The 25,683-nt window shown below is 46.0% G+C and overlaps 6 protein-coding genes across 7 annotated transcripts; 3 read left to right on the top strand and 3 right to left on the bottom strand.

The window, feature by feature from the left end:
• Nucleotides 1-266: 266 nt before the first annotated feature.
• LOC117852635 (uncharacterized) lies at nucleotides 267-6,890 on the bottom strand. Its single transcript, XM_034734817.2, has 18 exons — nucleotides 5,692-6,890; nucleotides 5,238-5,309; nucleotides 4,956-5,160; nucleotides 4,738-4,849; nucleotides 4,397-4,480; nucleotides 4,250-4,325; nucleotides 4,104-4,163; nucleotides 3,962-4,014; nucleotides 3,720-3,886; nucleotides 3,413-3,617; nucleotides 2,881-2,938; nucleotides 2,460-2,516; nucleotides 2,064-2,309; nucleotides 1,454-1,518; nucleotides 1,307-1,375; nucleotides 1,143-1,236; nucleotides 896-1,036; nucleotides 267-811 (listed from the first exon to the last, which is right to left on the bottom strand). The coding sequence occupies exons 1-18, from the start codon at nucleotides 6,736-6,738 to the stop codon at nucleotides 698-700; spliced, it is 2,925 nt and encodes a 974-aa protein (XP_034590708.1). The 5' UTR covers nucleotides 6,739-6,890; the 3' UTR covers nucleotides 267-697.
• A 1,837-nt stretch (nucleotides 6,891-8,727) lies between these two features.
• Nucleotides 8,728-11,767, top strand: LOC117853144 (E3 ubiquitin-protein ligase RING1-like). The gene is made up of 2 exons (XM_034735517.2): nucleotides 8,728-10,001; nucleotides 11,475-11,767. Exon 1 carries the CDS (start codon nucleotides 9,012-9,014, stop codon nucleotides 9,981-9,983), a length of 972 nt encoding a protein of 323 aa, XP_034591408.1. The 5' UTR covers nucleotides 8,728-9,011; the 3' UTR covers nucleotides 9,984-10,001; nucleotides 11,475-11,767.
• A 459-nt stretch (nucleotides 11,768-12,226) lies between these two features.
• On the top strand, nucleotides 12,227-17,310 carry LOC117853143 (BTB/POZ domain-containing protein At2g30600). Its single transcript, XM_034735516.2, has 13 exons — nucleotides 12,227-12,541; nucleotides 12,634-13,473; nucleotides 13,578-13,910; nucleotides 14,025-14,252; nucleotides 14,791-14,952; nucleotides 15,645-15,857; nucleotides 15,943-15,990; nucleotides 16,083-16,141; nucleotides 16,232-16,364; nucleotides 16,455-16,529; nucleotides 16,624-16,704; nucleotides 16,813-16,881; nucleotides 16,968-17,310. Exons 2-13 carry the CDS (start codon nucleotides 12,691-12,693, stop codon nucleotides 17,190-17,192), a joined length of 2,409 nt encoding a protein of 802 aa, XP_034591407.1. The 5' UTR covers nucleotides 12,227-12,541; nucleotides 12,634-12,690; the 3' UTR covers nucleotides 17,193-17,310.
• Nucleotides 17,311-17,490: 180 nt separating this feature from the next.
• On the bottom strand, nucleotides 17,491-18,239 carry LOC117853145 (plastocyanin, chloroplastic). The gene has a single exon (XM_034735518.2). It carries the CDS (start codon nucleotides 18,154-18,156, stop codon nucleotides 17,683-17,685), a length of 474 nt encoding a protein of 157 aa, XP_034591409.1. The 5' UTR covers nucleotides 18,157-18,239; the 3' UTR covers nucleotides 17,491-17,682.
• Nucleotides 18,240-20,445: 2,206 nt separating this feature from the next.
• Nucleotides 20,446-21,746, top strand: LOC117852530 (bax inhibitor 1). The gene is made up of 4 exons (XM_034734649.2): nucleotides 20,446-20,698; nucleotides 20,782-21,210; nucleotides 21,296-21,451; nucleotides 21,535-21,746. The coding sequence occupies exons 1-4, from the start codon at nucleotides 20,588-20,590 to the stop codon at nucleotides 21,589-21,591; spliced, it is 753 nt and encodes a 250-aa protein (XP_034590540.1). The 5' UTR covers nucleotides 20,446-20,587; the 3' UTR covers nucleotides 21,592-21,746.
• A 183-nt stretch (nucleotides 21,747-21,929) lies between these two features.
• Nucleotides 21,930-25,682, bottom strand: LOC117852528 (uncharacterized). Of its 2 annotated transcripts, none has more exons than XM_034734646.2 (7): nucleotides 25,531-25,682; nucleotides 24,916-25,409; nucleotides 24,586-24,795; nucleotides 24,161-24,517; nucleotides 23,629-24,075; nucleotides 23,440-23,539; nucleotides 21,930-22,459 (listed from the first exon to the last, which is right to left on the bottom strand). In XM_034734646.2, the coding sequence occupies exons 1-7, from the start codon at nucleotides 25,550-25,552 to the stop codon at nucleotides 22,227-22,229; spliced, it is 1,863 nt and encodes a 620-aa protein (XP_034590537.1). In that variant the 5' UTR covers nucleotides 25,553-25,682; the 3' UTR covers nucleotides 21,930-22,226. The 2 variants fall into 2 exon arrangements, with proteins under 2 accessions (XP_034590537.1, XP_034590538.1); XM_034734647.2 differs by having other exon boundaries at nucleotides 24,161-24,514.
• Between the last annotated feature and the right edge of the window lies 1 nt (nucleotide 25,683).

Raw genomic sequence — 25,683 nt, 5'->3', positions numbered from 1 at the left:
AGTGATTCCGTGAGAGAAGTGAATTAGGAAGTTTTTTCTCCCACCTCCCTACTTCACATAATCATTTTTATTAAGGAAAATCTCCTCCTGCTAATCCCTGCCAACCGCGCCCTAAGATGCTAGCCTTGTTTTTCCAAATTCCATCCGTAGACCTCGTTGTGAGGCGGCATGGTACGAATGAATTATTATTCAAATATACTGCTACAACGTCAACTTGTCTTATTATAGGAAAAGAAAAAAAACGTAACCTTCAGCCAGAACCAGAATGGAAACGAAGGGAAGGCATATCCCTGCCGCACTTCCGCAGAGGATATGTGTTCAATCAAAGGTGGGTTTGGATATTTCAAATTTATAACCGACAACACCGATTACAAGTACGCCCCACCTGTCAGCCAGACAGATCAAAATTGGCAAATTCGTCTCGAGGATGGGGCTGCATCTACATCAAAAACAGGTGTGCCACCACTTGCGACTCCAAGGAAGAGAAACAAAAAAGAAAAAAAAGGCAACGTCAGACCCCCCCCCACAGCATGCTAAATTGCTAAAAATCAATTTCAGATCCGACGCTGACGACCCAGCTTGCCTGTCTAGTATCCTTCTCATTTCTTCCTCTTGTATTGATTGTATACCGTCTTGCCATGCTTCATCATCTTATGTACATCTCGACCTCAAAGACACACAAATCCTGCTAGCTTAGTTACTCCAACGCCGAACTCTCCTTTTCCTGTGATGATGGCAGAGGAACAGCCTTGTACAGGTATGATGTCCCCTGGAATATAGTCAGGTGCACCCCGTTAAGATGAGCTTCCAGCTGCAAAACAGAAACATCAATCAGATCGATATTTATACAGCGCTCAGCCCCGACCGTGAGCAGAATGGCTGACTCGTAGCTCACCTCCTCTGGAGGGATCCGAGAGAAGCCAAATTTGTTCATCCAGATTCCTTCAGCTTCATGGGCAGCTGGAAGCACAAAGTGCTTGATCTTCAGCGAGATTAGCACCCTCTCTATACATGAGAACAAGGCCTGGAAGTAGCCCTGCATCAGAGTAATGGGTCAAACATTAATCCAACAATAAAAAAGAACCAATAGGATGCCCAACGATCAAATTCTAGTGCTGCTCAGCCAACCATTGAATACCCACCAGCCCTTGAACATCCCGACTTGTAGCAACCAGTGGCAGCTCGGCCACATCACCTCCCATGACACGCAAAAGTGCTGCTGACACCACAGTAGAGCTGCAACAAGCAACTAGGATTCAGTATCATTGGATGCAAAAGTTTTTCAATTTACAGAAACAGCTCTTACCCCACAGTCAACAATGCACAATACATTCCACTGTAATCTTGGCCGGCCATTCCTTCCTTTGGTCCCCTCCTGGTAGATTTAGACGAGCAGAGATAAGAATCTTTACACAGGCGACCTCTAAAGCAAATAGTTGTTTGGTTATCTTACCCATGAACCATCTCAGGAATGAGATCTCTTTTGGTGTGAACTTCAATGATTGGATCAAAGGATTGCTGCAAGAGAACACTTAGTGAGAAACCAAAGTCTCAATGCTAAGATACTTTGCGAAGAAGTATTAATGTCTCTCCACTATAATACCATGATTGATCAGGTATTTTTAATGGTATGTGCACAGATCACAAGGCCACCGGCACCACACTGCCCACACACTTGAAATCGGTGTGGACCAAACTGCATACCGAATCCACAACCAGCCCCCCACCCACCCACCCACCCAAAAAAAAAGGAAGAAAGAAACCACCATCAAGGTCACTGTTTGACATTACGGTGATATCAAAGTAGAACAAAAACAACTCGGTCCAAAGCTGGCAAGCTCAATAGTAACACTGGCTAACACACAGTTCTGCTACTGATGAACAGCTTGTTTTTCCTAACATGATATAATGCATCCACCCAATATAAGAACAAATACATCAGAACAGATTACCATCAGATGGCCATATGAAAACACATCAAAAGGAGGAAACAAAACAAAGACACTTGACCAAGAAAATTATGCAGAAGATGAACGAATTAGATCAAATAATACAAGACCTACATGAAAAATCGGCACCGCGGCTGAGAGCAATATTCTTCCATCTTCAGTAGCTCTTTTACCACAGAGTAATTGCCATTTGAGATCTGTACTAGTGTCCATGCATAAATCTCTTGTCTCATGTTTCTTCCTTATGATTTCAATATCTGGCTCCGCCAAAAGTTGAGCTCCATCAGAGATTATCTTTTCCAATGAAGATCGTGTCTCAGAGCAACTACCGCAACAGAACCACTCCCCCTCTGGCAATTCCTGTATAAAAAGAAAAGGCATTGCATCATGTTAGCATTCATCAAGGCAAAAGACATCATTCTTTATCTGAAGTGAATATGTCATGCACATCAAACGTAAGGGTACGGTGACTGTTTTTTCAATCGAATAATAAAGTTGTTCTCCACTAACCTTTAGTTCTACCTGCCATTGACTCTGCAAACATCCTACATGATACTCTTTCTCACACTAAGCAGCACAAAACAGAAGCATGTCAGTCAAGTATAACAGTAAATTTAACAGAAGCATGTCAGTCAAGTACTCCCACCATCCCAAATTACTATTCGTTTTGGCTTTTCTAGAGACATACCTTTTGCTATGTATCTAGACATAGTATATATCTAGGTGCATATCAAAAGTTATCTACCTAGAAAAGCCAAAACGAATAGTAATTTGGGACGGAGGGTCTATAACAGTAAATTTGTACATGTATATTGCACTTTAGCATAGTGCTAAAGACTAAGAGGAAATCAAACCAGCTGAATAAGGATCATGTCCTAGTATTTTGATTATAAATTACAATGTACAGGCAGAAGTATCTAGCCATTCATACTTGGTCACAGAGTATCACAGTGCGGTCATCAAATACAGCATTGTTGAAGTCTTTCTTTCTGCAGAGAAATTTTACCGGTAAGAATGCTGCAAGAATGCAACAAGCATAAAGAAAAGAGCACAGCAAGCAGATCTGGAGGCTAGCCTACTGATAACAACAAACATTAGAAAATACAATGGCATATTTCATTGTTCTAAGAGATAATCGCCAAGAATGCCTATGCGCCAGCCACCACACCTTCCTGCCTAAAACCACCTAGCTAACACAGACTATTTGTTTATTGATTTGTACCTCAGGATACTTGCAGGCTACAGTGCTTCACTAACTGCACTGGTATGTTCATAATCAAACACTTAGTTCCCACTAATGTAACAAAACAGAAGAACCCTGGTTCCTAAAACTACCCTTTTCATGCTGCAATTAATTAATCAGGTATGAGCAGTGTTCGAGAAAAAAATCAGGTATGAGCATGACTTGTTATAATACATAGCTCATATAAAATAAGAGAACCAGCTGTGACAAAAGTACTCACTTGCATAGAGCACAGCCTCCAAGATCATCAGAGAGCGGGACAATTCGTATAGCTCTCTTCAGTATCTGCTCAATGGAATCAACTCCAGCTTGCCTCCCAGCAGCTTTAGCATTTTTGTTCTCAGCCAAAGCCTTTTCTTTTTGTACAAGATTCCTGCAATTATCACAATACCATTCTGAGGGGGCTTCAGGCAGTCCAACGCAAGCTGCAATTGGTACAAGTGATCTGGTTGTTAACACGCTATAAACAAATAACTAAACAAGATAGTTCTGAAAATTTAGTTGTCATTAAGGACTTGCAAAACTACCTGGATGAAATGACCTTGGACAGATTTTGCATGGGAAAATATCTCCCCCGTGACCGCATTCTCTGCACAGATCATCTGTTTCACGTTCCGACTGTTCCATATCCTTTGATATTTTCATTGCCAGTTCATGCAAGGATACTCCATTTGATGTGAAGATGTTATCATACCTGGCAGCATGTAACACAATAAGGGAAACCATGATAGTGTTGGCACAACTAAAACAGGAGAACGTAAATACTTACGGCTTGCGCCTTGACCCCTCACCCGCATGAGCTTCGAATGCTGACGGGCTAACCTGAATATTCCACACGCAAAAAAGATCAATTATTTCATAAAATGTATGATAAACCTGAAGAGATAAATTGGATGAGAAAAGAACCAGACCACTCTGTTGCAGTGATTACAGTAGATTCTTTGATCCTTGATATACCCATCAACCTTTCTCTGCATCATGCAATGCAAATTATAAACCAAAGAAAATACAAGGTGAATTGAAGAAAATCAAGAGATAGCCCTTGGCCTAACACAACCTGCCCATCAACATAGTAAGCTACTTCTGTGCCATCAAGCAAAACATTAAAGACCAATTTGTGTAGTCCATTATCCCTGAAGAAAGTGCCAAACAAATATCAATGAGCTCGTGCACACATAAAAAGAAGGTAAAATAGCACACTTACTTGTTTGTTACTTTGCCAGCACTACCACCCTTCTTGCTTGATGATATATTCTTTAGCAAAGCTTCCTTGGAACTCGGAGTCAGACTACAGCCCCAAAAAAACAGGTAAGCAACTAAGATCTAAATGCAAGAACCTAAAGATGATTTAAGAAAAAAGCAAGAAGTTTACAATCAGAACTCAACAAAACTACAACTTAGATAGAACATCCAAAAGTAGCATCTAAGTATCTAACCATGCTAGGCAGATATCTCTTGAACAAATTAATTATCCAACTGGTGGTGAGGTCGTGGTTAATTGGGCACAAGAGAAGATGTAGCACATTATTTGCTGAAACTGCTTACCTGGAATTGCTCTTACATGGATATGATGGGGTAGGAGGATCTTGAGGTTGCTTTGACTCGAGGCAATGTTGACACAGTACGTGTTCAATTTGTGATGACAGAAGAACATCCTCTGCAGCATTAGGAGATTAGTCAAATGTATCAAGATTTTTCAAAAAAAAAACAAATGTCATATAGGACTTGCGCTTCAAAAAAATGCTCAAGTGTGACGTCCATACCGTTGCAATTCAGGCAATTAATGCGGCTCCCCTTAGCCACTGGACCAATGGAGGAACGAATTGTTTTTTCCAGAGCCTCCAAGGGAGATCTTTCAGATGCACGCAGCACATCACGCAAACTATTGCCATTCCCTAAGTAAATGTAGTCAGCAGGGTGTTTTTTGGTGCTTCCAGCATGTTGTTCAAAGTAATAAGCCGAAACAGCCTGTAAAACAAAAGGGAGAATGGCATAATGTAAGCAGTTTGTGTCCTTCAATGGTTTATAGACTAGGGAGCACCAACCTTGGAGCCATTACAGGACGGACAAAAGCAGCGTATATTGCAACCAGTAATCACTCCTTTTAGCACAGCCTTCTGCAACTTGCAAGCAGAACTTATGTTAATTGCATGAGATACAAAAACAAAATAGACCACAATCCAAAGTAATCTGTCACCAAAGCAACTTGAGTTCTGCCAACCGTGCCACGGCAACAGAAAAACAAGGGGCCTCATGGACCTCCTATTTTTTCTTAGGAAGATAACACAATACTAAATGAAAGCAATCCTTGGGGTATGGATGACAGAACTAGTCCTCAAAGTGCAACCATTTTGTCATGATTCATGCCTCAACAAAGGAAAACTCTATCTAAATATCACTAGACTATGCTAAACCAATGAATTTGTGAGCGATTATGTGGCAGCAATCACAGATTTAAAAAGAACTGCTTGTAAGAAATTATGGCTGATTCTCACATACCTTGCTATGAGGAATGATGTACATAACTGGCATTCCCTCAAGCAGGCCGGTGTTGAGCAGCTCTCTAATGTTTCCAGGGTGCTTTGTGAGGCAGGCAACTTTCTTTGACATCTTCATCTCCATCTTCTTCACTGATGGAGGGGAGTCAGATGCGCTGTCAAGCGCATCATCAGATTCAACTAAACTGCTCTCAACCTTTGTCTTGAGCAGCGACCTTGTGAACCTTCTCTGAGGCTTCTCCATCAGCAAAGCCAAATCAAATGAGGCATCCTTGCTGCCATCTGGTATAGCGTGACCTTCAGTAGCTGTGGACTCTTCTTTGTCTGGTTTATTCTTGAGCAGCGACCGTGTGAAGCGCCTTGCAGGCTTGAGCCCGGCAGCGGCCACGGGTGTGGCAGTGTCCTCGACTAGCAGAGCATTGGGGACTGATGCATTGTCCACGGCCTGCAGCTGTAGACTTGCTCCATTTGAGTTCGAGTTATCACAATGGTCGTTACCATCAGCAACGGCAGATTCCAGCAGAGTTGATGCTGCATCCAGGGCAACACAATTCTCCATGGGCACATTCGGCGTTGCAATCACTGAGTCCTCTCTTGCAGCCTCAGGCTCAGCCTCAGCGTGCGATGGCTGGGGGGTATCCAGCATCTTTTGCGCGATGACCTCTTGGGCAGCATTGGAATTGGATTGGTGATCTGCAGCAGTGGGAGGATTGGATCCATCGACTGGTTCGATGATGTCGCGGAGGGGCTGGGTAGGCGGCTCGGCGTCGATGGGCGGCGTGGGCGGGGAGACGAGATCGGCGGCGGCGGCCGGTGGGTCGGATCTCTTGCGCCGCTTGAGAGATGCTGATGCTGATGGGTCGGGAAGGGAAGAGATGGGACGGCCGGAGCGCGTGCGGCCGGGGGAGGCGGAGATCTCGGAGAGGGACCGGAGCGCGAACGCAAGCTCGCGCTTCATGGCCCGCGGCGGCGGCGGCGGCGGCGGTGGCGGCGCCGCCGGGGGTGAGGCGCAGGCGCTGCCAACGGAGGAGGAGGAGGAGGCGGGCATCGGATGAGATGAGAGAGGGAGGGGATTGTGGCCAGGCCAGGAGCCGATTACGATCCCATGTCTGGATTGCTGCCTGCTAGGGTTTGGAGCACGGGGGGATGGGATGGGATGGGATGGGAGGGATCGGAGAAGACGACGATGAGGCCCACCAATTGCGTCGCCCGCCGTGTTTACCTTTCTTAATTACTATAGCAGTGGCAGTACAGTGCCATTTTTATTTTTATTTTACTTGGTGGTCCCTTCCCTCTCGCCACCGTTTCGTTTCTTTTCCTCCTCCTCGATCAAAGACCATGCATGTGGTGTTGTCCCTTTTGCTTTGTGCGGGAAAACTATTTTTTGTATTTGTGTTAAAAAGATCAGCATTTTAGCCTCCTCTTCTGCAAACATATTCCGAAATGATTTGAAATTTTGCAATGGTTTATTGTTTGATCAATATTTTTCATAGTGCTAACGTTTTAGATATGTGGCCACACCATTACTTTCACTGTCTTTTTGTTACAAAATATATTTGGAGACATAGCAAAAAAAAACTTGATTAGATCAAATCACTAGATCTACTCCCTTAGTCTGAAATATAAACATTTTTTATTTATTCTAAGTCAAACTATTCTACTCCCTCCGTTCCAAACTGTAGGTCGTTTTGAACACATACGCTATATCTATATGCATAATAATATCTATGAAAAAAAACTAAAACGACTTACAATTTGAAATGAAGGGTGTATATTTGATTGGGTTAGAAAAGATCGCTAATATTTACGATGCCAAATGAGTATAATTAGATCCATTATAAAATATATTATGATGCCAAAAATAATTATTATTTATGTTAAATGGTATAGCAAACAACAATATGATACGATGCATTATACAAGTCAAACATATTAGTCATTTAATCAATACATAGGACCTTGAGTGATGCAATGATAATAATAATATAAGGTGTGTTCGGAATCATTTTATCTTGGTAGGATTGTAGTATCGCAAGGATTATATTTTTAAAAAAAATATTATTACAACAAATATTACAAAATTAGATGGCAAACTTTTAAAAATAAGTGATTAACTAATTTGTTAGCTTTTGAATAGCTAACTTGGTGGGTATATGAAAGGTCCCTCAATATCCTCAAGGCGATATTGGTGGCCAGCTTGGTTCTCAATCAGTCCTAGAGGTAGAGGTGGAAATTACTAATCCTATTCTACCATATCTACCATATTGACAGAAGCCATCAGATCTTCATACAAATACTCCGATATTCCCTGCACTCGTAGCATGCAGTCATAGCATGAGCAACATGAACACTACTCGGATCGGAATTACCGATAAGTACGTTCAGGTGATGTTTATATTCCGTGCGTTCTAAATTATATGTCATTTTAGCTTTTGCATCTAGACATACACTATATCCAGTGGCGGATGCGACCCCTGAGCTTAGGAGGAGCTCCCTCTTCTTCCTCCTCCTTCCCTCCCATTCTCTTCTTATTCCTTCTTCCTAAAAATCATGGAGGGGCTGGGGGCTCCTTCATTGTCCGAGTAACCGTAGGGGGCTCGAGCCCCACCCGCCCCACTGTTAGATCCACTCCTGGCCTTGAGGTAGTAAATAGGTGTTTCTGAATAGGCCTTTAGCGACTATAATGCTGAGGGATTGAATACTTTCTCTATGAGTACTTTCGAGAGATCGAGCCACTAGATCCATGAGATTGATGAAGACAGCACTCACGTCCTACTATCAACGGGCATGACGCCCGCCACAGAAAGGATAGGTTGCCTACCACGAGATGGTCAGGTTCCACTACAAGAAAAATAGCCAATGTCCATTTGTTATGTTAGAGAAAATACTAACTTTTTTGAAATTAAATTAAAATTTGAAATTAAATTACAATTATATAGTACCCTATGCAAAATAGTATACATTTAATAATCGAATAACCGACGCTGATCATGTTTCTTGTTGATTGCAGAGAGTTCCCGGTGAATCCAGACGGCCAGACTTGAGAGTAGACCGCAGCAGGCCAGTCCAGCTGGGGCCCACAGGCAGAGACGTACATCGAAAGAAAATATCCGAGGACTCGTTTCGTTCGAAGGGAGGAAGAGAGCGAGGAGAATTCCCATCCGTGGATCCTCCTCCTCCTCTCTCACCAATTCAATTCCCCAACCAAAGCCACCAATCCAATCCAATCCAATCCCATCCTTGAGAGATCGGATCGGATTGCAATCGACGATCGATCGATCCAATCGCATCCCACCAAACCCTAAATCCTTCCGGCCGGCCATGTCGTCCTCGTCGGCGGCGCAGCGCTACTACTGCCACCAGTGCGACCGCACCGTCTCCATCGCCCCGCCCGCATCCCAGGACGACGACGTCCTCTGCCCCCACTGCGCCGGCGGATTCGTCGAGGTGCTAGAGCTTCCCCAAGGCCAAGATGCCAGCCCCGCCGCCTTCTTCCCCCAGGCCCAGCTGCCCTCCTTCGATCTCCGCCACCCCAGCGACCTCTCCGCCTTCTTCGGCCCGCCCTCGCCCGAGCCGCTCGGCCAGGGCCTCTTCGACCCCTCCAACTTCCTCCACGACCACTTCGGCGGGCTCCTCTCCGGCGGCGCCACCATCCAGATCGTCCTCGAGGGCGGGGGCGCCGCGCCCCTCCTCGCCCCGGGCGTCAGCCTCGCCGACTATTTCATGGGCCCCTCGGGCCTCGAGCAGCTCATCCAGCAGCTCGCCGAGAACGACCCCAACCGCTACGGCACCCCGCCCGCCGCCAAGTCCGCCGTCGCCGCGCTCCCCGACGTCGCCGTCTCCGCCGACATGATGCAGGCCGACGGTGGGGCGCAGTGCGCCGTCTGCATGGATGACTTCCACCTAGGGGCCGCCGCCAAGCAGCTCCCCTGCAACCACGTCTTCCACAAGGACTGTATCCTCCCGTGGCTCGACCTCCACAGCTCCTGCCCAGTCTGCCGCTACGAGCTACCCACCGACGACCCGGACTACCATCAGCAGCAGCAGCAGCGCGCGGCGTCCGCTCCAGCTCCGGCTCCTGCTCCCGCTCCCGCTCCCGCTCCCGCTGCTGCCTCCTCCCCCAGGGTGGCCGAGAGGAGGTTCAGGATATCGCTGCCTTGGCCTCTCAGGGCCGCATTCGGTGCGGCACAGGCTGAGTCCAGCAATCCTATCAACGATGATGGCAACAATAACGACCATGAGGCAAGTGGCGGTGGTCCTCAAACGCAGGGCGGATATGATGATCTCGACTGAGGCCGAGCCATTCTGGAGGTACAATGATAAATCTACATTTTGCTATTAGGGTCCGTTGCTATGATCGGTGTTGCGCAGTGCCTAGTTTTGGAAGTAATATGCTACATCTACTATTGTGTTTGGTTATGTTTAGCAGTTACTGGTGGTTATCTCATTTCTTTTATGCCATCGTTTTCCTATTTTTTATCTAATATTAGCGTGGGTAACTGCTCCTTTGCATTCTATATTTGGTGAGTACCGACATGGAGCTGTGGATGGTAGTCGGAGTCTAGATTAGTGGAAACCATAGGATGGAACCAGTCTGAGTAACCGAAGGCCAGTACACGTAGGATGAACCGGTCTGAGTAACCGACGGCCAGTACACATAGGATGGAACCGATGGCCATTATACAACTGCCGATGGACCCTCCTACGGGAAAATGGTTTACTAAGCAGTCAGACTGCATTTTTTTTTCTTTTTGTTTATCGGTGTCTATGGAACCGCTGTTGATTAAGATGGATGTTCTGTTTCACATTAGTTGGTTTGGTTGAACCTTCATACTCTATTGAGGTATAGTGCTTGATTTGAAAGGAGTTGGACATTGCAAGTAGTTGGTTGCCATTTATTGACCGCTATACTTATATCATAGACTAATGTTGTATCATGTCATATCATAGATGTTGAAAAATATCTTCCTTTTGGTCTAGTAATTCTGCACGGACTGATGTTGTAACTAGGCCAAAATGTACATCAAAGTTGAGAGATAATATCCATTGTGAACCAAACTAAATGTGGATCAAAAGTGTGGAGTCATTTAGGAGGTATACAGCTCAACTGACATGTATGTCTTGAGCTTTGTATGTGTTACCGATACATTGGCAAACAATCAAGGACCCCACTACCCAGGATAGTTTATTCACACGGTTGAGTTTACCCGGTGCCCTGTTATGCTTCTTGAACTGCCAGCTTTATTATCAAGTCTTAATCAAGTTCCCTTTGTAGGTTAGCATCATGTCATGGTCTTGTTTTTACTTTCTGTTATCTATTTATTGTTGGCGTTTCAGATTGGTTTGTTCAACCACCAATCAGTTGGGCTATTTATTTTCCTTAAGATTAAAGTCCGGAGGCATCTATAGCTGTTACTTCTTGTTGTGTGGGTTCCTTTGTTTTTATCAAGCTTGGAACTTTGTATCCCTATATTGTTAAGTAAACTGTGTCTCTTGGAGAGCCAGTTAGTTTCAGAGTTGCAATCACTACTAGGAATTTTTTTTGTTGGGGAGGAACAGGGAGGAAACAGAATCTTTTGTATGTACATTTGCTTTTGTACGCTTGGCTGAATTGTGCGCACTATTAGATGTTGCTCAATGCTGTCTAATGTTTTATGTTTGGTACGGATTTTGAAATATGCATTGTGAATTTCTTCTTTTCTTTTTTGAAAGGAAGTGCATTGTGAATTTCTGGGTGGTACATAGGTGGGTGCTTTACTGACTGACGGGCTGTTTGTATTTCAGGGCAAGGCAACGGGGCTTGGTAGGGGGACATTTGCGATGCAAGGAAGGATTGCCTGAATGATGAAAAGAAGGCTTTTGCTTAATTTGTCATTGGTACTTGGATGTAAAGAAGAGAAAGATGGGATTTTTGTTACTTTGGCTGTTGGTGTAGGGATTTTCCTCCTTGGGGTGGTTGGTTAGGAGCATGACTAGTTTGAGACCTGACTAGTGTATGAGCAGGAGTGGTTGCCTCTTGGGCCCGGAGCCTGTATGCTACTATCTCTATGAGCAGAGAGCAACACAGTTCGCTATGAGATCCATTGTCTCTCTCTTTCGTCCCTCTCGCATCGATGTTCAACCGGCGACGGTCTCGATTTTTGCTATATATATATATAGGATAATTTTATAAGACTATTTATAAAAAACAAATCTTTATGTTTCATAAAATCGTTTATTGTTTCCAGAACTTGGAAAAAGAAAAACTCTCGACCTCCGGTGTTTGTGGATATTTCGGAAGCTCACGTGCTGCCAACGGGAGGAAGACGAAGTAGCACCATTGGTTGGTAGCGCTGGATTCTTCCAGCACGACACGTCGTCTTGTTCCTTCCGAGGATTTAACTTTTAGTACAAAGCTCGCAATATAAACGACACCATATGTAATATTCTAGTCCCTTTCAATTATGATCTAGTTTTTAGCATAAAGCTCGTAATATAAATGACATCGTACGTGATATTCTGAGCCAGCTAAACGGTAATTATTGGAGGAGACTTTGTTGGACCTGTTCGCTTCAGTTTATTCAGCCAGCTTATCAGTTACCAAACAATATTTTTCTCTCACAACAAATCAACCGTTTCAGCTTTTCAGCCGGATTATGAGATCTTGACTGCATAGCAGTAGCTGCTGCTTCTTCTTCTTTCTCCATTTTATTTTTATTTTACGGAGGAAACAAATCAGTGGAGTATGGACTGAAACTGAAGGCAGTTGAGTGAGTGAGGAATCGAGTTCCACCTGCAAATCAGACTCAGTTCCTTTGACCTCCTTCCTTCCGGCGCCGCTCTCCCATCCGGACCTTCTTTTCATCTTCTTGGTAAGTGACCTTCCTGCCTCGATGCAATTCCCGCCTTGCTTCTTAATCGGATCCAACCAAATCGCCCATTCATTCGTGTTTGTTTCTTCTAGCAAGCAAGCAATTCGACGCCGCCGTTAGCATCGAGATTGGGAGGGAGGGAGGGAGCCATGGAATTCGTCGAGGAGACCAAGAAGAGATCCCTGACGGTCGCCCCCTTCGAGTGCGCCTGGGGCGAGGAGCTTCGCTTCCGGGAGCCCGGCCGTGGCTGCGTCTCCTTCGAGGCATCCGCCCACAACGACGTCACCCTGGTGTTCCGCCACCACCCCGGGAGCCACCACTACCACTACAAGATGGACACCAGCCGCCACTACACTGTCATCCTGGGTAGCCACAGGAACAAGCGCCTCAGGATCCAGGTCGATGGAGCCACCGTTGCTGATGTCGCCGCCCCCGGCCTGTGCTGCTCCAACTCCTTCCAGGCCTTCTGGATCACCATCTGCGACGGCCTAATCACCATCGGCCAAGGAAGGCACCCCAACACCAACCTCCTCTTCCAGTGGCTCGATCCCGATCCCAACCCAGATGTTCAGTACGTCGGCCTATCCAGCTGGGACAAGCACGTAGGCTATAGGAACATAAGCATTCTCCCAGCAGCTCCCCAGTACAGCATACTTTGGACCCAAAAGTTGTTATGCTGTGGGAAACCAGGCACGGCAGATGACTCCGACCAGAGGCTGCTTGCAGACTTTCTCGAGAGCTGGGACTTGTCTGATGCTGTATTTGTGGTTGGCACCGAAAGGAAGCTTGTCCCTGCACACAGAATTGTCCTCTGTGCTTCTGGAGATTTCCCTTTTCAAATAGCGGACCATGGAGCTACCATCCAACTTCCATCAGTATCCTACCCACTTCTCCACTCCCTTCTTGAGTATATCTACACAGGTTCTACACAGGTAATTAAGCTGCTTTCATTTTGTATCCTACATTCAGCTCTTTCCATAAATACAACCTACCAAAGTCTGGATACTGGAAAGCCTTCATTTCCTTGTCTGTCTAGATTGCTGAATGTCTACTAAGTTCCCTGCTGGAGTTGAGCTCGCATTTTAAAGTCAAACCATTGATCAAATGTTGTGAAGAAATCATCGACTGTTCGGGAGTGGATAAGAAACTTTCAGAGTCCGGCAAAATCTTAAAATTATCAAGTAGCGGATTCCAGCAAGATCATAAATTTGGTTCCTTCCCTCTCAAGGACCCAGTGGATGCGCAGAAAATTGGACAGTTCCTTGCAAATGGCAAACATAGTGATATAAATATCTATGTTAATGGACACGGTCTTGTTGCCAAGGCTCACAAGCTTATCCTTAGCCTGTGGAGCGTGCCGTTTGCAAAGGTACACTTATTTTCCCTTTTCACTCCCTGCACCATATTCCCACTTTGGGATCATTTTGAGTAATAGGCATCATGCGTATTTTTGCATAAATAAAGTATGAGCACAAATATGCAGATGTTCACAAACGGGATGAAGGAAAGTAGTGCCTCCGATGTATTTTTCAAAGATGTTCCTCCTGAAGCATTCTTTCTCCTCCTTCAGTTTATGTACAATGGGGAACTTAAGGTGGATACCCAGGATATTACATCAGTGCTGGTGCAGCTGCTTCTATTATCAGATCAGTTCGCCATCACTGTTCTTCAGTTTGAATGCTGTAAACGAATAATGGAATGCCTTTCAGAGGTACCTATGTTTTCTTTCATATAGAAACTACATCAAGAAAACTTGCTGGTACAACTTAGTGGAACTAAAGACTGCTTATGACGAGTAATTCATTTTCACCAGTTTGTATAGCTGTGTTGTTCTTAAAACAGCACTTGTGACACTTCGATCTGCATGCAGTGATGTCCGTATATTGACAAAAGGAAAATGTTTTTTTTGTGCAATATCTCTCGTTGTATATTTCTGCTACCGTTTCAGGCCTTTCTATTGTCTGTTTTGCAATTACTAAAAGCTATATCTTGGCTACTCAAGACTTGCAGTGGCCTGTGGTAGTCGTGACAATACATAGCGGGGCCATTAGCCTCAGAAATAAAGTATATGAGATATTAATACGTTCCACATGCGTTATACATGCAGGGCTCGCGTGTCCTACTGGAAGAAGCTCATCCAACAAGACTAGTTTCTAGTTTTATTCCAAATTTATGGGATATGGCTTCTGCAAATTTGGGTGAACTTGTTGCTGGTTCAGAGTAGGCTGACCCCTGAAAGTTTATTGCAGGACACAGTATGTTCAGTCTTACAGGCAGTTTCATCAATCCCATCTTGTAAACTGCTTGAAGAAGTATGCAAGAGGAATTTTGCTACGCACTTTGATTATTGCACAACTGCTTGCACGGACTTTGTGTTGTTAGATGAGGCAACATTTAAGGATATTCTTCAGGCAAGTGATATAACTGTGTTCGGTACATCAGCCTACTGCAGTCACTAAATACAAATAATGTCCTTTAGAGCATAGACTAAGATGTCTATCAAGATTCAGCATCAACAGATAATCAAGATATTAGTGGTCTAATGTTAAATTGCACGTGTATAATATCTTAAAGCTATAGTAGATTGTAAGGAGCCGCTTCACATAAGCTTGGCAGTTTTATGTGGTTTATAGTTGTATCTGCTGAAGCCCTTCAGTTTTATCAGTTATGCTGTTGCATTTTCCTGACAACAAATGTGGCTTTCGTAGTTTTTGGCTTTAGCCCTCGGTAACCTTTTCTGGTTGCAAGGCTGCCAGTTAATTATGCAGATATCTCCTTACTAATAATTGCATATGTCTTCATGCGTACTCTGTTGATGAACCTATACATTCATTACATGTTAGGTTAAAAGGAATATGAGTTTTGATAGGAATGGTAAGGATTTTCTTCAGTTTAAGTTCGTCAGATATTGTTCTCCCAGGAAGTAAAATTTGCTCTCCAGTTCTTTTGGTTCTGATATTGTTAAGAGTTTCTGGTTTATATATTACGATTTCAGCTATTATTTTACATAAACAAATGAATCTGTGTGGAAGTACAGCCAAACACTGCAAATAGTAGTGAGGCATTTCTTTTGGCATTGGTCATACTAGTAGTAATTTTGCAGCATGGCGATATGACGGTAACATCGGAAGAGAGGGTTCTGGATGCCATCTTAACATGGTGTATGGGGACTTGTGAAACTTTTTACTGGACTTCAGTAGATAAGCTCTTGAGAACTTCAACACCTGAGCAACTCTTTGGAGAGAGGCTTTCCCCCATCGATACTTTACTACCGTTTGTGAGGTTCCCTTTGATGCAGCTGTCCATGCTAAAGAGGGTACGTGTTGCTTTTCTTGGTATACCTGAAGCAACCTGTGCCGATAATTTGTTTGGGTTCTTATACTCTTGTTGTTTCACTGCAGATGGAGAGAAGTAATCTGGCGAACCACATACAAGTATTCAGACAGCTGGTTAGTGCTTGCTTGCTCAAGAGTTTAATCTTTTCAGTTGGTGCATGCTTCTGGACTGGAAGTGTACAATTTGATTACTTGTTGGACAACAGGTTGCAGAAGCAATTGAGTTCTCTCATGCCGGACAATGGACACCGACATCATATGAGTGGTGAGTATGTGTTGACTTGGATCATCAGACTGGAGCAAGGATCGACGAGATGGCTGACTGGTATTTGTACGTGAACCATAAATGTTTCAGCGAGAGATTTCAGCACAGGCGCTCGAGCTATAAAGAGCTCCAGTATATCTCTGATGGTGATAGCAATGGCGTTATCTACTATGCCGGAACATCATTTGGGAAACACCAGTGGATGAATCCTGTATTAGCCAAGGTAAAAGGGGTGTCCGAGGCTGTTGAGTGGAGTAACTAATGAGCCTGCTGGTTCATTCACTCATGAGCATCTATCTATTCGTGCAATCAGAATATCACTGTGGTGGCAAGCAGCCCAAATTCGAGGCACACAGATCCGAAGGCTTTGGTTTCAAAGAATTACCAGGTATGATGACAGCATTGGGCTGATAAACAGAGCACATTTTTTTGTGGTGGTCAAACAAAATGAAGCATGATATATATGCATGTGGCGACTCTAGGGGACTTGCTTTGCTGGGCCTTGTATTGAAGATGGCAAGAAGATTTCTTGGTGGATGGTAGACATCGGACAGGACCACCAGGTTAGCTTCTGGGATCTGTTGGTTCGGTTCCTCAGTTGGCTTTGCTTGCTTGCTAATACTACTACAAGATATACAGTAGTGAAGTGATGAATTGCCTTGTTTGTGCAGCTGATGTGCAACTACTACACGGTGAGGCAGGATGGCTCCACAACCTTCATGAGGTCCTGGGTTCTTCAGGTACACTTTGGATTCAATTCCTGGCTGAATTAGCTAGGTAGTTATATTAGCGAAGCAGCTGATGGCCATCATGCATGGCATGGCAGGGATCCATGGACGGTCGGAACTGGACGAGCCTCCGCGTCCACGAGGAGGACGCGACCATTTGCCATCCCGGGCAGTTCGCGTCGTGGCCCGTCGTGGGCCCGCCGGCCCTGCTGCCCTTCCGGTTCTTCAGGGTGGCCCTGACGGGCCCGGCCGCGGGCGGCAGCGTCTCCAACGCGTGGAACCTCTGCATTTGCTTCCTGGAGCTCTACGGCTACTTGCGCTAACTAGATTATATTACTCCTTTTATGCTACCTTTTTATTTGCTCGATCTGTACTCTACTCACCGTGTATACGAGATTATATATTGCTTGCAGCTTGCTTGAATTAAAACATACTTATTAATTATTTGTTTCAAGATAAATTATGTAATACGTACGCATGCTGCTGCAGGAACCTTGTCCTGTTTATTATAAAGGAATAAAAACGATATATATAATCTCTAGAAATGACATACACAGCACAAACATATGCATACCCATATGAGAAATACAAATTTAATTCGCTAAAGAAAAGGAGTAAGGATGAAGTAGAAAGAAGATGATGATATATGGTGGACGCATGCATGCGATTTAGTACATGGCAGCAGCAAATGCCAAGAGACGATGGATCGAGGATGGAGGAGAATCATATTGGAGATGGCAAGCTAGGCTCAAGCTCTCGCTTCTCATGGTACAGTAGTACAGTATCCTGGATGATGAACGAACAATGGATTGCTTAGTTGACGGTGACCTTGCCGACCATCCCTGCTCCTTGGTGCGGCTCGCAGTAGAAGCTGTAGGTTCCCGGCACGGTGAGGGTGACGGAGTAGGTCTCCCCCGGCGCGTTGAGGTACTCCTCCTGCGAGATCTTGGCGGCGTCCACCCCGCTGGGCACCTCGTCCTCGTCGAAGACCACGTTGTGCGGGTAGCCGGCGTTGTTCTTGAAGGTGATGGTGTCGCCGGCCTTGACGGAGAACTCGCTGGGCTCGAAGACGAGCACGCCTCCGTTGGCGCCCAGGAGCACCTCCTGGGCCATGGCGCCGCCGGCAAGCAGGGCGCTGGCAGCCACGGCCACGGCGGCGGTGCCGGCGGCCTTGCCGAGCGAGGCGCGCACCACCACAGACGACCGTCGGCTGGCAACGGCGGCGCGGGCGGGCCGGGCAGCGGCGAAGGAAGGGGCGGTCACGGCGGCAGAGGAGAGGGAGGCCATGCTGGTAGCTAGTGGTAGGTGGGTGGTGATTATGGAGGAGCAAGAGAGAGGTCGAGCAGCAAGCAAGCTTTAGCCAGGCGCAGGCAGCTGGAGAGGAGGGAGAAATAGCATAGGAGGAGGATGAGGCAGCCGCAACGGGTGGCCAGGGAGCCATCCTTATCCCATCGAATGGCTGAGCGTGCATGCCCATGGATTTCCCTTCCCTCGCTCCCTCCTCGTCCATCAACTCCTTCGTGCCATCTCCTGAATGAATGTCCGGCCTGCCCAAGCCCAATGTGTGTGGGTGTGGCCGACCCCCCAAATCATGCCGGCACCCCATGCTAATGCTACCATGTGTCCACCAATTAGTTTAGGCAAAACTATCATGGCGCAAGTAAAATTGGTTTCATTTTCTTCAAATTGCCATAGCTCCGTTTTAAAATCCGTATGCACATTTACATCCCTTTTGACGAGATTTACGAAATGAGATTCATGATCAATATATTTTAAAGACTTATATACGACGTGTCAAGTTATCTTGATCGCAAGTAGTAACTTATGTACAAGGCAACTTATGCATGAACTTATGTACGGATTAATAAACAACTGAGGGATAAGAATACCCACGGGTTCCCACCGACCAGAATATTGGTTGGCCCTAACAGGTGGGCTCGCCCGACCACGCCGTGTGGGTCAAGGTATGAAGATACGTGAAGCACAAGCTCAGAGGCTGAGCGAATGGATTCTGCTCGGATATTGCGGGATACTTATTATAGTCCAACTCAGATTGCTTTACATGTAATAACCGACTAGATCCTATCCGATTGTAGCTTTAGGTCGTCAGCCTATATAAGGTAGCCAGGGATGCCCCCCCGAGGGTACGGGAACTCAACCCAACGCTCGCAATACAATCCACTGGAATACAGAACGTAGGGTATTACACTTAGGAGGCCCGACCCTATCTAAACCTTGCGTCACTATGTTACCATTCGAGATTCTTGATCTTGTGATCTCTCCCGCCTACAAATCTAACACCTGGGTAACCCCTTGGTGGACTATCACTAAATCTGACAACGACTTATATAGATTGTGTCGTATATACATTTATGGATCCACCAAAAGGTTTGGATGGTCCTAAATATGGGCTGGACACTGAGACGTATCTAACATGAAGACTATGGCGCAGGACGGCGTAGTCTACGTGGCAAGACAGGTACTAGTCGAGGATTAGGAAAATTACTCGAGTAGAACTCGTCTAGTCGAATCCGATTAGTATTCTTATAACCAACCAACGTGTAACCCTACCTCCGACAATATAAGGCGAGGCAGGAATCCCCTCCAAAACAATTTAATTCGACCAACACACAGAATGTAGGGTATTACGCTATTCAACGGCCCGAACCTATTTAAATCATGTGTCTACGTTTACCTTCAAGTTTCTGATCTCAACGAGCCTCACTAACCAAAACACTACCTCAGGCAGTCCCGGTAGGTTGTCGGGTCTAAACACCTATGTAGATGCAAATGTTTGAAAATTTTACATCGATTACATATAGCAACTTATGTTGTATGCTACAAATTTATATAGAGGCAAATGTACCAAGTTATATAAAGATTGGATAACAAATTGTGTGCAAAAGTATTACGTAGTATCTAATAGTAACTTATATGGAGATAATGTGGCAACTTGTGTGGATACGTAACAACTTATAGAGGTAAACTATACGAGGAATGGTAAAATTATTTCTGTAGCAATTTATATACATAATTTGTTGATAGTTTTACATATAAGTTGCTACACACTTAATATATAGGTAGCTACTGTTGTTAATTTATAAAAAATATTTAAAACATATGCATCATGAATCTTGTTTTATAGATCTTGTTACAAGGAATATAATGGTACGAACGAAATTAAAAATGGAAAGTTAACCCATTTTTTCAAAGCAAAACACGAAACAAAATATGTGGGTTAGGACAACTTATCCCTAACCGGACTGTAGAAATGAGAGGGCGGCGGTTGGTCGGGCCAAAAACCAAAAGAGGAAGTCGGTTTGCTCGCGGGGGCCTGCTGGTCCGAATCAGTCGCGCGATCGCACTCTAGCGCGACCGGTCAGCGGATAGACTTTTCCTTTTAAAAAATAAAAAAAAGTTGTGAAGAAAAATAACGAAGGAATGAGCTAATGGGCCAAGCATGCGGCCCAATATCCTATTGGGCCAAACCTCCTCCTCCATTCCTTCCTTGAAAGCATCAGCAATGGGCCAGTAGTGGAGCGGGCCACCAGCAGCAGCAAGAAGCAAGTCAGTCAACGAGTCGTCGTCGTCTACCTCCCCTCTCCTCCGGTCTCGGGAAGGGAATAAGTATTTGGGGATCGATCGATTGGCTAGGGCTAGGGTTTCCTTCTCAGCAATCGATTTCATCCTACTCTACCTTCAATCGGAGGAGCGGGCCATGGAGTCCCTCTTCGGCTTCCAATCGCAGCATAGGAGGAGGACGGGCGGCTTCGACTCGCTCAAGCGTCTGGGCCACATCTCCCCCGCCGTGCAGTCGCACCTCAAGCACGCAAGTCCCCCCCTGCTCCGATCCCTCCCTTGCTTCCAAGTTCCATCTCCCATCTCACCTCACCTCCAATTTCTTGGTTGCAGGTGTACCTCACCCTGTGCTTCGCCCTCGCCTTCTCCGCGCTCGGCGTCTACCTCCACATCCTCCTCAACGTCGGCGGCACCCTCACCACCGTCGGATGCCTGGCCGCCATCGCCTTCCTAATCTCCCTGCCGCCCTCCCAGGATCAGCAGAGGAACCGCTTCGCTTTGCTCATGTCCGCCGCGTTCCTACAGGGGGCCTCCGTAGGACCGCTCGTCGACCTGGTTCTTCACTTCGATCCGAGGATCCTGGTGACGGCGTTCGTCGGAACCGCAATTGCTTTTGGATGCTTCTCGGGCGCCGCCATCATCGCCAAGCGCAGGGAGTACCTGTACCTCGGGGGCTTGCTCTCGTCTGCACTCTCCATTCTTCTCTGGCTGCAGTTTGCTGCATCCATCTTTGGACACTCCAGCGCCACCTTCACGTTTGAGGTAATATGATATCTTCTTACTACCTAATACTACTGGCCTGCAGCAAAGCAAAGCAAATTAAACCGCCATGGATGGTGCTCTGCAGCTCTACTTTGGCCTCCTGGTTTTCCTGGGGTACATGGTGTTTGACACCCAGGAGATCATCGAGAGGGCACACCAGGGGGACATGGACTACATCAAGCACGCGCTCACCCTCTTCACCGACTTTGTTGCCGTTCTTGTTCGAGTCCTTGTCATCATGGTGAGTTGCCACTCCTTGTTGTTGCCGTCCGTCTTGTATGATATATGATGATGATATATTATGCGTGGCTGCTGGTGTCGCAGCTGAAGAATGCGCAGGAGAGATCTGAAGAGGAGGAGAAGAAGAGGAAGAAGCGCTGAGCTATCAACTCTCTCTACCACTATGTACTACTCTACTGCTACTCTGTTTCGATGTATGTTGTAAGTAAGTGAATGCTTGGTTGTTGATTTGCTGTCGACGATGAAATTGCTTGCTGTATCTTGAGTTGCAAATGCTAGAGCATCTGTTTTTGCAACCATCTTGTCTCGTTCCTGCTTGGCGCCGTGCTGGCAGGGCAACATCATCTGCCATGATCCCCAAGGAAAAGGAAGGTCATCCCGTACCCTTAGACGACATGCAAGGCAGGAAAGCCGGCCAGGGGCTGCATCAAACTCATCTACTACTTCTCTTCATACCACCAGCTACTTCACGAAATATGTACATAAACAGACGACTGGGATATATGCTTGATCCATATAACTGACCACAAGCAGCAACGGAATTACCTACTAAATATACACAACCATGTCAAACATCATAACTTTCCTTCTATGGAACCTAACTCAGCTACACACGCTAGCTTCATTCTATCTCTATCAACGGGCTCACAACTCTTCAAGGTTTTCTAACCAACCTTTTGTTAAGCCAGCCAAATATCTACTGATGCAGTCACCACACTGAATAATAGCTCGTCGTACCTAATAATGCAGGCAGTGACTTATGTAAGCTAGACTAGCTAGATACATTTCCATAGGCCAACAAATACGAGAATGACCACCAGAGCCAGGCAAAGCACCCGCACAACTGAACTGATCCGTTGTCGTCTCCTCAGGGATGGCTCTCTAGGTACACGGATGCTGTGCTGCAGGATCTCACCGGCATCCTGATTGGTTTCCATATATTCCTCTTTGAGCCTCCGCTTGAGATTGCCTCCATGACGCACCACACCATGGAGCGACGATGCACCTTCTGCACAACAAAATCGTCAAAACCTCAAAGACAGCTCAGGATGCAGGTGCAATGTTCATCTGCTCCAACAAATTATGGCTCAACACTACTAACGCATAGTTATCCTAGACAAACATCCGCATTCGCCTCTGTTGGGCATACAGTAGGAAAATTCAAATACTAAGACACTACATTCTAAAGTGAACATGTACCAAACAAACACCTGCATTCAGCCTTTGCCGCCACTATTTCAGGGCACTCAATACAAGCATACCTCCCTTGTACATTTGGGGCTGTTTGCATACGAATGCTAATTAGGAGGACTAAACATGAGTTAATTATAAAATTAATTGCAGAACCCCTAGGCTAATTCGCGAGACGAATCTACTACGCCTAATTAATCCATCATTAGAAAATGGTTATTGTAGCACCACATTGTCAAATCATGGACTAATTAGGCTTAATAGATTCGTCTCACGAATTAACCTCCATCTGTGTAATTAGTTTTGTAATTAGACTATGTTTAATACTCCTAATTAGTATCCAAACATCCGATGTGACAGGTGCTAAAATTTAGCACGTGGGAGCCAACTTTAAATTCTTTAGACAAGGGCAGGCTTCATGAAGTTGGTGTTAATAGCGCAACACAGATTGATGGGCAGATCCATGTTGGGTCACATGCCCATCAGTATTAGTGAACCACGGAAAAGTTAACCTTTTGACTCTATGGTATGAAGAGGCGACCAACTGAAATTTTGCTAAACAGAAGCGATCCCACTGCCCAAACTGTCTAAGATAAGCAACTGATAAGACCTACAGTTTTGTGATTGGCAGAAAAATAAATGAGAGGAAAATGCCACCCCAAGGTGTGAATGACAGCTCCATGGAATATACATAGAATTTTTCACCTCACTACTTTAATCATAGTTTTTATGATTAATATTATATACTAACACCAGGGAGCACTAGAACTGATTTAAATGGAAATTTCATTTTAGTACCATCAAATATGAAATCCTGTAGCTCTCCTGTAACTTCCGTCGAAGAAACTACTTGAGTAGGTATCACCCCTCCACCTTGACTATGCATTGCTCCTCCAGCCTGATCAAGACCATATTAATCCAGTTAATACTAGCGTCAGTAAATAGAATTATGGGAAGCTTGAGTCAAACTATAGTTTGGGAGATCACATTGGCATAATCCTCGTTGTTGGTTGATGAATTGTCTGTGCTATAACATGACCGTTCTTCATCTTCACCCTCCGAATTTGAAGTTAGTACAGGCTCAGTGACTGACGCCCTCTGAATAGAGTGCACAAGGCGGATCCTTCTTAACGCAGTCCCTTGGTGTGGATCCGTGAAGTTTGAAACTGATAATTGCTGCATCAAAGGTTCTGGTGCCGAACCTTCAAGACCATTAAAGGCGTCTGAATCTGTCATGTCACTCCTGGCCAGCTCCATTTGAGGAATGGATGCAGATTGAAGTTGATATTGGTTGTATAAGTGGGATGCTTCAGCTGACACACCAGAGGCCGAGTCAGTTTGAGGTCCCGTGTCATGATTAGCATCACCTGTATCAAATTGTAGTATTTTGGTTGCAGAAGAACAGCAAGCAGCAGCATCTGTGCCATCTGCACCCTTTGTTTGGAAAAGGAAACGAGGAACATAAGTTGAGACGCGAGTTTCACAATGGATAAAAAGCTAAAGACAAAATGATTCTAACCTGGATTAGGAGCAACCTTTCTGTATCAAGGTTTGCCCAGCTATTTTCAGGTGATCTGTTGTTGTTTGAGGAGCTGCTGCTTGGAACAAGTAGAGAAGTAGGAATGGGCTCAAAATTTCCAGTGGGGTGCTCCACCGTCTTCGCCAAAGAAGGGTTGACCAACAAGTCTTCCAGATCCTGATGAGCAATGATGCTATCTATATACGCCGAAAGATCTTGCCCACCAACATTGCCAAGAAAAGGATGGTCAGTGTAAGGACGCATCGGAGAGGTGATGGTAGGGAATCCATCGTATGTTTGCTCAGGCTGTAGGTCTGGAAGCTGGGCTAACACATCCAGAAGAGGATCGCCTTCCTGCTATATGGCACACCACGAATCAATACACAGCGTGCATTTAGAATTGGACCAAGAATACTCTAGTGCACCTGGGCGGCTGTTGGCTCATTGTTACTGAGAGTTGTAAGAAGATGAGCCATTTTCGCAGAAGCGGGTTGGCACAAATTCTCAGCTTTCACTGCTGGCGCGATGGGTGGCGGGTCGGCGGCAGACGATGTGGACGGTGAATCGGCGGCGTCTGCGGCTTCCGGTTCCTCCTCCTCGTGCTTGTCGAACAGGCGGTAGAGAACGAAGCTACCCTGGTGGATTATCATACATATGATAAAGTAGAGAGAAAGAGGGAAGGATTGTAAGCAGCCTACCCAGGGGCAGAGAAGGTAGCAGGAGGAAGAGGAAGAGGAGTGAAATAGAATAGGTACGTTTTGGCCTTGCTGGAGCTGGGGCTCGGCCGTGCGGTACTCGTGCATGATCCAGGAGGTGCGGTGGCCTCGCGGCGCCCTGCCTCTGTGGAAGACGAGCGTCTTCTTGATGCCGATGAGGGTGCCTGCTGGGCGCGAGCGGATGAGGCGGTCCTTGCCCGTGGCCTTCCAGTAGCCGGCGGCGGTGGAGCGGTTGGAGCGGTGGCCGCCGGGGTACTTGCGGTCGAGGGGCGCGAAGAAGAACCACTCGGGGTCGTCGGACCTGATGAGCGCCTTGGCGGGCAGCTCCCAGGGCTCGCATGCGGAGAGGTCGACGTCGGGGATGAGGAGCAGGTCCGGGTGCACGCGGCCGGCGATCTTGGGCTTGAGGTAGTGGCACACCAGCTCCTCGTCCGTCGGGCGGAAGCGGAAGCCCACCGGCAGAGCCCCGGGCGGCGGCGGAGGAGGAGGAGGAGACGGCATCGCTTTCCTTTCCCCGCGGCGCTGCGCCTGCGCTGGCAGAGAGAGGACAGGGGATGAATTATGGGCTCCCTTGGGCGCGTAGGCCTGATACGACGGCAGCCCGTGGGCCTGAGTGAGGAGAAGATATGATGGGCCTGATGGGCCGCAAGTTACCGTGTGCTTGTGCAGCTGCCATTCCAACAATGTGAAGGGAACAACATGATATTTCTTATGCTCACAGGGCAATAGCCCACTGGGCGCAAGTGTGATTCCCCTTCCACCTCTTCCCTACAATCATCAATTCATCATCATCTCCGACTCTCCCGT

This window comes from Setaria viridis, chromosome 4 (assembly GCF_005286985.2).
Source record: "Setaria viridis chromosome 4, Setaria_viridis_v4.0, whole genome shotgun sequence".
In the NCBI taxonomy this organism is placed as follows: domain Eukaryota; kingdom Viridiplantae; phylum Streptophyta; class Magnoliopsida; order Poales; family Poaceae; genus Setaria; species Setaria viridis.
The sequence above is the reverse complement of the archived record's forward strand: the minus strand, read 5'-3'. Positions and strand labels throughout refer to the sequence as shown.